Source organism: Pseudochaenichthys georgianus, chromosome 23 (assembly GCF_902827115.2).
Source record: "Pseudochaenichthys georgianus chromosome 23, fPseGeo1.2, whole genome shotgun sequence".
Taxonomy (NCBI): domain Eukaryota; kingdom Metazoa; phylum Chordata; class Actinopteri; order Perciformes; family Channichthyidae; genus Pseudochaenichthys; species Pseudochaenichthys georgianus.
The window spans coordinates 9,045,906-9,060,444 of NC_047525.1; the positions used below are offsets into that span (position 1 = coordinate 9,045,906).

At 37.9% G+C, this 14,539-nt stretch overlaps 2 protein-coding genes across 2 annotated transcripts in view; one reads left to right on the forward strand and one right to left on the reverse strand.

Annotated features, from left to right (window-relative positions):
• Window positions 1–2,904: 2,904 nt before the first annotated feature.
• Window positions 2,905–6,898, reverse strand: LOC117468281 (paired box protein Pax-4-like). Its single transcript, XM_034112311.1, has 10 exons — window positions 6,868–6,898; window positions 6,526–6,656; window positions 5,506–5,721; window positions 5,332–5,422; window positions 4,490–4,630; window positions 4,322–4,404; window positions 4,181–4,244; window positions 4,028–4,095; window positions 3,509–3,614; window positions 2,905–3,227 (listed from the first exon to the last, which is right to left on the reverse strand). Exons 1-10 carry the CDS (start codon window positions 6,896–6,898, stop codon window positions 2,905–2,907), a joined length of 1,254 nt encoding a protein of 417 aa, XP_033968202.1.
• Window positions 6,899–11,342: 4,444 nt separating this feature from the next.
• The window catches only part of snd1 (staphylococcal nuclease and tudor domain containing 1), a 218,060-nt gene continuing 214,863 nt past the window's right edge, over window positions 11,343–14,539 (forward strand). The window contains exons 1-2 of the mRNA XM_034112292.2: window positions 11,343–11,649; window positions 14,023–14,172. Coding sequence (XP_033968183.1) covers window positions 11,575–11,649; window positions 14,023–14,172 — 225 coding nt within the window. The 5' untranslated portion in view covers window positions 11,343–11,574. The remainder of the gene's footprint in view (window positions 11,650–14,022; window positions 14,173–14,539) is intronic.

Here is a 14,539-nt window from a genome sequence, read left to right on the forward strand (position 1 = left end):
TAGTTTTAAAAATGGTTTGACAAATATGGACACTTTGAGTGGTTTTTGAGGGTGTTGGATCAGTTTCTGAACATCATCTTGGCCATATGTGTACTCCTGGTGGGCTGATTTTGATGGACTTTGGTTCGATTTTTAAGTTTTAGGGGACTCAAAACTGCAATTTTTTATTTTTCTATTAATGGCAGAATTTGTTTCAGCATCCTCAATAACATCAAAAACCACACCAGAATTGTCTTATTTCTAACATAAAACGGCAACATATCCGGCTTCACACTGCTTGCAAGGAGACTCATTTGTAATTTGTTCAAAGAAACAGCACACACTTATCTGTTTTCTCGCTTTTTGGCAGTTTACTCTCTGAGTCAGTCCGAGCAGCAAATTCTGCTGCATGATGAACATTCTTAAGTGGGTGGAAGCAACAGAGGTCATACAAACATCCACTGAAGGAGATGAATAATAAGCTGTCTTCAGAAACGTTTGGATAACAAATGAGGGTGTCCACAACTCGAGTGTGACACAACCTCTGGATAAGCTTTTCAGCAGCTCTTAAACGTTCTGTTGCTCAATATGAGATAAGATTAACTGTATGCTTCAACTGTTAGATATATTGTCGTGTCAAATTATCATATTCAGATAATGGCTGGTGTGTAAGAAGTACTTTAACCCCATTAACGTAATGTAAAAATGTAATGTAAAACACATAATTTCAAGTAAAAGTTGTGCAATCATTATATAGTAAAAGTACATAACTGTTATTAGCAATATCTGCTCAATGCATCAAAAGTAAAATTACATGTTTTGCAGGAAAATGATCAAAGGCTGACCTAAGATATCATACTGATGCTTCAATTCTCAAGCAGCTTTTTAGTGTTGCCTTCTAAAGGGTCACAGTGAACTGTTTGAGATGATTAATGAGGCAGGAAAAAAACAGATCCCCTGCTTCACTAATCTGTGTTTTATCACATTTTATTCTCTAATCGTTGCTTTTCTTGTGAAATATTAAATCACTTTCTTCTTGTATATCTCAAACAGTTACAAAACCATGTACATTGTTGACAGGGGGTCCCAAGAAAGGGGTCCAAGACAAAAATGTTGCGAACGAATGGTTTATTTTATTTTAAAGGTTTATCATACAGTTCTTAGTGTGATCTGAATCTGTAAAGTAACAAGTAAATATCACTAGAAACATTAAATAACATGGGAATAGAAGAACCTTTCATTCCCAAGGATCTTAGAACAGCAAATTGGAATTGTTCAAAGTAAATTAAAGAACTATCTTTTTTAATTTGGCATTTTATTTAGGGTGGTTTTTGTCACTGTTCATGTTTTATTGTTGTATGGTTCTTTGAATATTTACTCATTGTTATTTGTATGTATCTTGTCTTGCTCTGTAACGCATGAAAGGTGCTGCTTAATAAATCAAGTGTATTATTATTTAATAATGAATAGTTGAGTAAAGTGAGTTTCTTTCCACTACAGTTGTTGACCACTTACAGTAACACTGGTCTTACCCTAAGAGAGTTTGTAGGTAAAAGCATGTTCCCATTTCAATAACTGACCTAAATCTATTTAAAAGGCTTACAGATGATTTACTAGAAATCCCAACACAAACACACACTGTCATGTGGAGATGTCATTTACCTCTCTGGTTCCAGACTGTACGTTACAGGCCAACAGGTCATTCTGCCAGCAGGCCACTTCCCTGCTGCTGACCAAGCGCTTTGCCTTCTGATCTCAACCTTTCCTTGGGTGACCAATTATGGAGAAACTCAGTCTTACCGTCTCCTCGCTGCAGTAAAGGGATATTCAGGAACTCAACGCCTCTGCCCTGCTGCAGCCATAAAAGCTGATACCGAAGCAGAGCAGGTATCATGTTTAGACGTTTTGAAGCTTTACTTTTATAGATTCTCCCACTGGCCTCCCCTTGAAGGAAAACTTGATGTATATCACAATGCTGTAGGGCATCCGGTTAAGTTGTGCTCAAATACCATTTTTGTTTCAACATTCTCTATTGGCACTAGATGTTGCCTCTGAAATTGACACCCTTTTAAACAGAACCACTGCTCAATGGCTTAATAACACATTGGTATACAATATCTCTCTTCTTTCCTGGAAATTCACATAAATTAAAACACTCATCACTTCATAAAAAACACATTGTTATCTTTTCAATCCGGATTTATTTAGCCATTAAATCAATTGTGTCAACAAGTGAACAAATGTAGATATTTATTTATATCGTAATCCCTGTTAATGGCAAATTCATGATTTGAGGAAGTGTGAGTAGTGATTTGGAAAGGCATTTGTAAAAAAAAAAGGAAAAGAAAATGTGTGGAAAGTACAAGATTATAACGCCAGTCATCTGTCGCCCTCTGCTGGTTAGAATGTGTCCCTACAGTCTGCACTCATATATTGTGCTTGTACCTAAGTAAAAGTAGAAGTACTAGAGTGTAAGAAAACTCAGTTACAAGTCGTTACTCAAGTAAAAGTATTAGTATCAAAATATACCTAAAGTACCAAAAGTAAAAGTAGTCATTGTGCAGACTGGTCCATTTCAGAATAATATATATGATATGTTTTATAATGATTGATCATTAAAGTGTTCTGAAAGCTGGTAAAGGTGCAGCTAGTTTGAATGACTTTGTATACTGCAGGGTAGCTTGTGAATTTACTCCAGGTGGAACTAAAGTCTGATTTAAGAGTTGATTATATTTCATATCATTAATCCAAATCTGTAAAGTTACTAAAGGTATTACATAAATGTAGTGGAGTAATAGTACACGATTTACCTCTGAACTGTAGTGGAGTAGAAGTACTGTGTAGTGTAAATACTCAAGTAAATCCCTCAAAATTGTACTTAAGTACAGCAATTGAGTAAATGTACTTAGTTACTTTACACTGCACTTAGTCCAGATAGGCGTTCACATCCCAGGGCTGCTGTGATAATAGAAACCTCTCATCTGGTTGGAACTGACTCCATGTGAAAGAGATGCCCGGCTGGTTCCAGCACTGAATCACAGGGAGGTGGGCTCTGAGGGTCTCAGCTGCTAAAGGCAGGGTTGTCCTTGAGTCAGTGTGATGCTGGACCAGTGGACAAGTGAATCTGTCTCTGTGGAGAATATCTAGTGGAGTCTTGTCAGCCATGGTTTGGGCCATCGTGTTATTAGACTGATGGAAGAATGAGGGTGGGACTGAGATGGATGTCATATGTTCAGAATTTCTCACACCTGTAAATCAGATAAAAAAAGGAATTACATAATGTGTCTTAGGAGTTCACTTAAGAGCTTAGGAGTCTTTTTACTCCTAGGCTTAGAGTGTTTTTACAAAAGTAAAATTTGGTGTGCTTCCAAAGAACTATAGATATTATACCAATACCAGTATATACCAGTCACTCCTCTAACTCCCCATTACCTTCGACGTGGACAATCATTTTAGAATCTAGACAATCAAACCACAGAGCTAACTGAACACATTGATTTGCTCAAAATAGATTGTTGTTGATTATTACCTGTTTCTGTTGGGAAGAGGTAGCCATTTTGCAATTTCCTGGAAACTGTGTTGTATGTAGGGCAGACATCTGAGTTTTCACAATAGATTCTTGATGCTTCCGTTGCCTTGAAATTGACACAAATACAATTCAAATGAATATCCACATTAAAAGAAACCAAACTGACTCGCATTCGTCACACTACTACACTAGACCCCTAAACACTTCAAATGTCTCTCTATAGCATTAAATATCCATGAAAAATAAGCGTTACTCATATTAAACAAGCAACATTAGGGATTGTTTGGTAATCATTTCAACAACTCATCTAATTAGCTTAATAATCAGTTTGATGAGATTTGATTGACAGTGAAACAGCACACCAGCTGGTGTCAGATTCTGATTAAAATGTCGTTCAATCCTGATTGGTGGATGGAAATCTGTGAAACACCATGTGTTCATGTACCGTGTGACTCCAAAAGCTGATTCAGAAGGAAACATTTTGAGGTTTGTCTCACAAAGTGTTCATTAGCACTGTACCTGTGGAGATGTGAAGCTGTGTGGCAGTGTTGGATTCACAGGGACAACATCTCTTTGCTTCTCTAGATCTGCAGGAGAAATGTATTCTGTCAAATAATGTCCCATTATGCCAAATCTTTCAAGGACTTTTCATTAACAGACACACACTCTTACTCTGTGCGGCACATCTGTGTTTGGCCTCCCTCCTCCATTTGGCCCTTCTGTTTGAAAACCAGACCTTCAAGAGACAAGATATGATCAGATAAATGTGTAAATCTCTATGAGAATTTCAATGATTTAAAAATAAGACTCTACCTTGATTGTATCCTCAGGGAGTTTGATTTGGGAGGACAGTTTCTCTCTCATGTACATGTCTGCATACTGGCTGTGAGAGAACTCTGATCCAGGGGATAGAAACGTGTTTTAAAGTGAGCTTCTCTTAATGGAAAGACGCAGTGTTGTGTGTTTGAGATTTAAAGTCACCTTGCTCTAGAGCCGTGCTCTGCTCCGGGGTGAAGGTGGTTCGGTTCCTCTGCTGAACACCTTTAGACTTCTGGTCACTGCTGCATACGGCCTCAAACATCTTTCTCTCGTTCACCTCTTCTTGAATCAGAGAATCTAAATCTGTAGATGCACACATTTTGTTAGATTAAAAGAAAATTCCTATAACAAATGTAGGCTATTTATGTAGAAAATCAACAGGCTTGGTTTACATTTTTGGCTTTAGTTCTGTCATCATATATTAGTGACTGGTTGACAGAGGTGGAAAAAGTACTCAGATTGTGTAATTAAGTTAAACTACCGAAGACCAGGAATACTCTTACTCAAGTAAAAGTACAACACTTTTGGCATAAGATATACCTAAAGTACCAAAAGTGAAAAAATATATTCCATTATGGCCCATATCAGATTTAAAATATGACATAGTTGTATTCTAATTATTAATGCATTAATGTCAATTTTGCACTTGGTAAAGATGGGGAATATTTAAATTACTTGATATAATGCTGGGTAGTTTAACCTATAATAATACATAATGATTGGTGGGTTTATAATCTGTAATATATATCTATACCTGCAAAGTAGCTAGTAACTTCATTTGTAGAAATAAATGTAGTGAAGCAATAATTAAAAAATGCATCCAAAATGGAGTCAAGTAAAAGTAAAAAGTAGCATAACTCAAGTGAAGTAAAATACCTCAACATTGAACTTCAGTACAGTATTTGAGTAAATGTTAGTTACATTCCACAACTGCTGGTTGTGTATAATGATAATCAGCTGGAGATAATCAGCTGTTCCTTGTTTCATTTATTCTAGTGATTTACCATCCTCAGTCCTGATGCGGGCATTGGTCTCCATGCACATCGGTCCATGGTCCAAGTGAATCTTCCTTAAAATTCGATTTATAGACGACACCTTGCGGAACACAGAGAGTAGAAAGCAGCATGTCAAATGCTTGAACAGTTTCGGTCTTATGACAACATAAACTTTTCACTTACGCTGGGAACTTTGGAGGCTTTGCATATTCGTGCTGATGAGAGTCGTTTCCGTATTTCCCAGGCAAATATGGTTGGATTTTCCCTTTTGCACTGGATGATCGTGGTGATGACCCCGGGGGTGAGGAGGCGAGGCCGGCTCCCCCCGATGGTTTTCGGCTGCAGGAGTCCAGTGCGCTGGTAGCGGCTCAGGATTTTACTGACGCACCCGTTGGAAACCTGAAATACGCATTGGGATAATTTATTAGAATATTATAAAATGACAGAGGTGTGCGAAATAGTCAGATATTGTACTTAAGTAAAAGTAGAAGTAGCCTACCAGATTTAAGTTAAAAGTCCTGCAATGTTACTCAAGTAACAGAATCAGAAACAGGTTTATTGCCAATAGGTTAACACACAACAAGGAATTTGCCTTGTCATATGCTGCATACATAAACACAGTTAAAGAAGATAAAACTATTATAATTTAAAAAAAAACTATTTTACGTTAAGATATTGAAAAGTATTTACATGGAATCTGGAACCAGGAAGTTCAAGTAGCCTATCATATGCAGATTGGTCCATTTCAGGATAATATATTATGATATGTTTTATAATTATTGATCATTAAAGTGTTCTCAAAGCTGGTAAAGGTGCAGCTAGTTGAATGACTTTGTATACTGCAGGGTAGCTTGTGAATGTAGTACTCCAGGTGGAACTAAAGTCTGATTTAAGAGTTGATTATATTTCATATCATTCATCCAAATCTGCAGAGTAACTAAAGGTATTAAATAAATGCAGTGGAGTAAAAGTACACCATTTACCTCTGAACTTAGGCCTAGTCGAGAAGAAGCACCAAGTAGCAAACAATTGACTCAAGTACAGTGCTTGAGTAAATTGAGTTGTAAAGTGATTATTGTATTTCCTAGATCTTACATGTGTGAGAATATTAAACCATCAAAATGCCTAAACCACCTTTTCACACTGAAATCTGAATAAATGGGGTTAGGCTACTGGTGCAGAACAGTTTTCCGTATAGCCTACCCGCAGGATCCTGGAGATCTGGCTCGGCCGGACTCCCTCCGAGGCCAGCTCGATCATTTTCCTCCTTTTGGAGTCCGGAAGAGGTCTGCCGTTGAGAAACATCCCTCCGAGCTGGTTTACACTTCCACCACCTTGTTATAACACAACATATGCTATTTAAATATGTTTTACAAAGTGATTTCAATTGCTTAACCACTCTGGAAAAATAACAAACTTCAATTACATCTAATAAATTGTACATCTGGACTGTGCCTAATGCGCCACAAAGCCTCAGCACATGGTTTGAGTCTTATAATCTAATTACAGCCTTAAAGTGCAGTATAATGGACTCATAAAACTAACCTTTATTTGGCAGGTCATTGGCCCCGCACATCTCAGCTGGCTCCGAGGCTTGGTGGTGAAGTTGCTGATAAAAACAAATGCACTGCTTCCAAAAACACCTTTATGATATAAAAATGGCACAACCAAACAAAATGTCGCTTGTAGAGAAAATGAAATGTCCAGGTAGCTCCGCGCATCTCTGATAAATGACAATGAGAGGATCACGCCCTTCAGCAGACATTTATAGACCTGCAGACCTGCATGACGTGTGGCCTGCTATCTGAAATGCAAAGGTGGAAGTACACAGATCGTGTACTTAAGAAAAAGTAGAAGTACCAGAGTGTATACTCCATTAAAAGTAAATCCTGCATTCAAAATGCTGCTCAAGTAAAAGTACAAAAGTATTAGCGTCAACATATACTAGAGTGCCAAGAGTAAAAGTAGTCATTGTGCAGATTGGTCCATTTCAGAATAATATATGATATGTTTTATAATGATTGATCATTAAAGTGTTCTCAAAGCTGGTAAAGGTGCAGCTAGTTTGAATGACTTTGTATACTGCAGGGTAGCTTGTAAATGTACTCCAGGTGGAACTAAAGTCTGATTTAACACTTGAATATAATTCACATCATTAATCCAAATATGAAAAGTAACTAAAGGTATTAAATAAATGTAGTGGAGTAAAAGTACACGATTTACCTCTGAGTTGTAGTGGGGAAATACAAATGAGCAACATTTGAGATAAGTCCCTCAACATTTTACTTAATACTTGAATAAATCTACTTAGTTATTTTTACACCACTGCTGAAATGTCGATATTGCCTTTAAGCGAAAGTTTATATTATTTGGCAAAATGGGCTTTTACGTGTGTTGGCCTTGTAGGTCTTTAAGACATTTATCTTCAAGACATTTCTTTCAGGGATATTCAAAAACAAGAGTATGTGATTCAAGCATCAGAGGAAGGATTGAGTCATGGACATTACATATTCTGGAACATTCCTCCAAAGAAGGAAGCTTACATTTTACGTCGATCTAGTTAGTATACAAAAGTAATAAAGTATTGTACAAATAATTAAAAATATCTGAGTTACGGCTCCATAAACTAGATTCAATTCTAGGATGTTATTAAAAAAAATACCACCATCTTTGCACCGTCTTGTTTGGGGCAATATCATTTTATTCGTGAGAACAGTGAACTGGATAAAGGTTGCATTTCTTGCTCCGTATTATAAGCACATATATCCACTTATCCGTCTAAATCGTGATTTGATTCAAAAGGTCTGTGTACTGCTGTTACTACAGAGTTAACATACTAATATAGATTTTGTCATCCAGATTGGTCTACTTTTGCGCAGTGGCTGCACACAATCTCAATCAGACAAATCCATTGTCAGTGCAACACAAATCAGTGTTTAACTTTCTGAATCGGTGCATGTTTTACAATTACATTTAAGTTACAAGTGCCATCTTTCAAAGCAGCTAAAATATCAACACTATATGCTTCCCATCCTTTAGTGACTTTAACACTTGTGGTCACGTGACTCGAGCATTCTTTCCCAGCCTAAGTGGCTCAGATTAAAAGGATCTCTGGTGTCCTTTCATAAAACAAACATTTGGAGATCTGCGCCAATGACGACTGCCATATGGTAAAGTGCTTTTGATAAATCATAAATCCATCACCCAGACTCTCTTTATTACATTTTCTTTTAAAACGTGAACAAATAGACTCGTATGTGGGCGCAAGAAGAGGGCCAATTGGGGGACCTCGTTTATCCAGAAGAGGGAGGCTAAAATAACCCTCACAGATGTTCCTTGGGCAGCCAGCAGATAAAAATGCGTTGTAAACGTTTCGAAGGGAAATATTTGACGAGCAAATATTAGCCCATGCGAAAAACCCACACGAGGCTCGTCTTTTGGCCTGTTTAATGACTAATTGAATATCATTAGTTGGGTCCACACAGATCGAAGTGCCACCGAAATAAAGCCTGAGATTTTAAAATGCCATATGGCCCAAATTATACATTAACCATGGGTTAGAGGACAATAATACTCTCTGTGTACAATCAGCAGGTTAGATAGAGGACATCCATTTTGGACACCATCATCTCCTTGCCAACCGAGACAATGGAAAAACAAAGCGAGCCTTTTTATTTATTAGCACGGAGTTAATGAGGTCATTGATTTATATTACTTTATAGCTCGTACAGTGTGTGCCAAACGACGATGATTAAAGTACTTAGGTTGTGTTGTTAAGACATTACCTAATATTCGTGGTGCGTAAATGCGAATCTGGGCTCGCCAATAGAGGGAGCGGGAGTTTATAAGTCTGAATCGTGCCAAAAAAAGTTTGCATTTTACTACGATATTTGAGGTGTTTTTGGCTTGCAAAAAACACCTATGTCCTTGCTTTACTGCGCCTTGAAGCGTTCAGAAATGTGGGTTATTCATCCGCGTAAAAAGGTTTCCAAAACCTCTCCAGTGCGCACTAAAGTGTAGTTTGCGCAACGGAGCTGCCTCCCTGGTCGATTCTCTACAAAGTTTCTTCATACTTTTATGAGCTTTGGTATCTTCCATTTTGATTTTTACTCGAGTTAATGCTTTTTTATTCTGTAAAAGCAGACGCTTGCGTAAATCCTTTATCTGCATCCTACATTTTATAGAGGTGCCATAGTGCAGATTGCAGGAGTGGGCTTACACGCAAAAATAGTTTTAACTCGGTTTAGTATACAGAAAAAGTCCATGACAGATTTTGTGTTAACTTTGCGCACACAACGATCACATGCGTATGGGATGTTAATACCTAAATTACCTAAAAGCTTTCACTGTTACCTTGTATCCTCTTCTTGGTAAAAGTGCAGAGAAGCGAATAGCGTGCTGTAAAGACAATGAAGCTATACCTGAAGAACACAGTTGGCAATCTTAAACAGTGTACTGAATTACATCTTTATTAAAATACATGCATTTATTTCATGAAAATGTAACTCTGGGAGCCTCTATTTATCACTCTAATATAGGAGGAATAAACAACAAATATACAAGTAAATAAGTCATAATGTCTACAATCTGATACCAACTCATTGTATATTTATTACTGATCATGTTTTTCCCCCCTCAGGTCATATCACAATGCTAATTTCGGTCCTGAAACAACTGAACTAAGTGAGTAAACAAATAACAGTTTGACAATGTTTAGTTAAACATATTTATTTACATCTAAGCTACTATAAAATAGGTTGCAACAATTTAAATTGATTAGATATTTAGTTAAATATAGGAATAGAGCGATATGAAAATGACACTTTAGTGCAGAAAAAAAATCTTTCTTTTACATGCTATCTTTCCTGGTGCTTCTCACACTGCTAGCTGATATAGTTCAGTTCCCTAAATACTGTGGCCTCAAACCAACTACATACCAACGGGTCATTTTGGACCTCTATGCCAAGGAGCATTCTGTCTCTCACACACAGTTCATGGTAGTCGTTACAAGCTACTCCTTTTGGGAATTAATGTCAGAGCATTAAAACAGGTCATAAAAACGTCTCAAGGTATTTAGCCTGCAAATATTTAGAATAGGTCCCATGAGCAATAATGTTCTTTGCCAGCCATGCCCTGTTTCCCACTCACACAGTTACTCACAATAACATATGAGATCTGCCAAGTACAACTGAGCAGCAGCAGAACAAAACAGGCAATATCAAATCAAAATCTTCTGGTGCAAGATTATCCCCAATGTTATGATATCGCAGCAAAATCGACAGGGAGGTTGAGATTTCATATTCATTTTAACGCACATCTTATTTCAGTTTAAAGTGACATGCAATCTGTGATAACATTAACTTTAACAATGGCTCCTTAGGTGTCATATAACAGTGATGCACAATACTTGCAGCCAACATTAATGATATTAATTCCACCTGATTATTTCCAGTCCAAACGTCTATTGTGAAAAGGGTCCATAAGTTAATCAACAGTTCCATTTTCAGAAGTATTGAATTGAACATCTTTTGTATTTGGTGATGCACAGTGTACAATTGCATATTTGTGTGTAGGCCTTAGTCTGACAACGTGTGAAATGTTGTAAGTTAAATTCAAATGATTTGCTAAAAAAAGGTCTCACATATACTATGAAATCCTTTTTTGTTTATTTCATTTCCATATTGGAATCTTGTAGAGAAAGCTGCTGGACCAACCAAAATGAAGAGAAGAAGATATGCAGGAGATCGTGTGGGTTTACAATACTTATAATAAGGTACAATATATTAAACAATAACATTTAATGCAAATCCAGCATTTGTAATATATTGTTGAAACCTCTTTTGTGCTCACGAAACCCCAATTTCTTACTGGAAACTGTTGCTAAATGTATAGTTAATTTGTCATTGTATAGTCTCGCTTGTGTGGACTCAACATTTCCGTCAGCCCGTGAAGGCAGCATTGTAGTGTTAACTCTATGCTGACGTGTCTCACGTCTTGCTCCGGAAGACGTTATTTCAATTCGCTTACGCGGTGAATAAGCGGCTGCATTCGCTCCCATTCATTGTGCTGACCAGACCCGGATATATTTTGACTTGTGTGTATGCATGGAAAAGTGTGTTTCCGGTATAACGTGTGTGTTGATCGGTGTTCAGCCTTTTTCTCTTGGCTTTCAGTAGAACAGTCATTCACTACAGAGTCCAAGCTCCCTCTCCTGCTCACCCGTTAACGGCGTTATATCTTAAACCAGTGGACATGGCATCTGTTTCGGCACCAGCTCAGGCTGCAGCAGCTCCGGCTGCTTCCCTGCAAAGAGGAATTGTGAAAATGGTAGGAATCCTAACAAAAATATGTGAGCTCACTACGTGAACCTAGGCATACAGCTAGATCGCGTAGTGTGCTAGGAGCTTATAGAGGCTGAAGTAACTGAGGTTGTCATACAACTTTATTTAAAGTTATATGAAGAAATATATGCAACTGTCCGTTAAATGCCAGAGTTGGCAACGTGTCACTTACAACTGTCACTTGCATTCAGCTCACCTGCTAACATCTGATAGCATTAGCTAGTTTGCTCTAGCATTTGCTAGCCTGCTAGTAAGCTGAAGCCTATTGACGTTAGCACATGTGTGCTATCTTGCTAGTTAGCTTTAACTTCAACTGGCAATTTCAGCTGAAATGTAAATGTATTGACAAGTTTCGTGCAGCTGTTAAAGATTCACTGCTATTGGACAAAGTCAATTCGCATACACTTATAGTAAAGCTGGTTGGAAACTGACATTAATTACTAAGTTGACGTTAACTCGGTTAATAATAACAGATGTTTAGTTTCCCAACCATTAGCTAGCTGACGGTTACCTAACGGTCGTTTACTGTCCAGCAAGTGTTGATTTATATAAACAAAGTTCGTGGTCTGTAGTGATAGAAACAAAGAGTTGACAGCGTTTACGCATTTTATTATACTTATTGGTCCCACGTCAATAGGTACTTAGCCAAGTAGCGTGTAAGCTAACGCTGAGGCTTTTCCTCATATCACTTTTTTATTGTCTCTCTTAGCATTTCCCATAAGTGCTATTGTGACGTATTTCAGCAGTTAAAGTCCCGGTTATCAACGTTAGGAAACCGTAGATTCCATTGGCTGGTTTACGTGTCCCAAGCCTTCAAGTCAGACAGCATTTCCCCAGTCTGTCGGTTAAAACCGACCACGGGAAACTGACACGTAGCCTCAGCTTTCTGGCCCCTATAATCTCCCATTCATCTTGGTTATGTGTAGTCGCTGCTTTGTTACTTCACCTTCTTCGCTTTTGGATTCGACCTTGCACTTTGTCCTAAAGGAGAGATAACCCTTAAGTTAATAAACTAGAATAAGTTAGTATAATTTATCAGCGAATGCCTTGCATAGTTCCATATTTTGAGCCCTTGGACAGTGGCCAGTAGACCCACAGTCTTGTGTATGCCACCAAGAAACAGATAGGCAGCAGATTAATTCGGACTCATAAGGTTTTGTTTTAGATGTTAATATTATTAGGACAATATTTCCCCCCCCGGGCGTTGTATCAAGGGCTGTTTTAATTACTGTGGTTACTACTGAAAAAAGGTTAGAACTGGTGTCCTCCCTTGAGAAGGTCGTTTGTGTATTACACTCTGTTGGGTTAACTACAAAGGAATTGAGGGTTTTGTGAAGGTCTGTTGATGTACTATAATCTGAGTAGTTTGATTGAAATTAGTTTTTGTTAGAGTTGTAATATGCTTGAAAGAGGTGATCCATGTTGTGTATTGCATTCCAAGTGGAACTTGTACCTTTTGTAAATAGAGACGTGGGGGTAGGGGCTCTTTTAATCATGCCAGCCAGTGTATAAAAACTACAGTCACACTCCGGTTTAGCTTATACTTTGAGGGACTGAGTCAGATAGCGGGGAATGGTGGTGACTTGATGAAAGACTTTATCTAGCCCACATCTTAGATCAACAGCCCCCAGTGATGCTCCCTGCAGACGAGAGTCCGCAGATAAAAGGTGTTTGCTCAGATTTGTGTAAATGCCATGGTTGTCAAACCCAAGAGTAGGTTATTTTTTTTTGTATTTAGCTACGTTATCAGATAGTGTGATCTCCCCTTGTCTTTGAATGACATAGTGTCTCCATGGAAACATGCAACCTGAAGTTGCTTTTCAACTCTATAAAAGTTTGTCCTTTAACATCTTTTAAGATTTAGCTAATTTAGAGCTACTCCGATTTTGTATATTGGAAACGGATTTGCATTCACGCACAAGCTCGGATCTAATTCTCTAAATTGATGATTTTCTTTTTTTTGTGTTTATTAACTGTACTTGTTTATGTTACAGCTGTTTAGAATAAATCCTCCATGAGCCTCTCATAGTGCTTATCAGATTTACACTTGCTGCAAGGCAAACACAAATACAATGGATTACTGATTGTACCAGAGTGCATGTCATGTCACAGAGGAAACAGAAACTGAAGGCTACCCCTCATTTATTTCCTTCCACACGTGTTGTGGTCTGGTATATGTTTCTGGTGTTTGTGGCCTGTAAAATGAATTATGTTCTTTATGATTAAACAGATTTTAAAAAACAAGAAGAGAGTGTTTGGGTTACTATCTCCCGACTGAAACGGTGGCATAGACAAATCTTTTTACTGTTGATTTTATCGCCTCAATTGACGTTGTTTTTGTTTTTGTCATCTCTCTCAGGTCTTGTCGGGCTGTGCCATCATTGTTCGGGGTCAGCCTCGAGGTGGCCCCCCCCCGGAGCGTCAGATCAATCTCAGTAATATCCGAGCGGGGGCCATGGCCCGTCGAGCTGCTCAGGCCCAGCCCGACAGCAAGGACACCCCCGATGAGGTGAGCAGTTCTATCCCATTGTGTTTGTTTGTTTTTATTTGTGTGTTTGGCAAAGGCAGAACAAGGTCGCTCTGTTTAGCCCTGCAGAACAAACTATGATATTTGTTTTTTTCTTTCACATGGCTTTGCCTAATCTTTTTCCCTTTTTAGCAGGTTTCATTATTCATGAATTGGTATTCCAAACATGCTTGATTGTATAAATGACTATAAAGCCTAGCAATTCTCTATTGAACTCGAGACTTTAAGATGCCACTGGTTTAATTTTCTTCACTATTTCAAAAAATCCATCAATTATTTATCACAGCCAGATGAAACTACGGTCTGTTCTGTTGCCCGTTTTTTTAAATGTATTTAAATCTATTCGTAT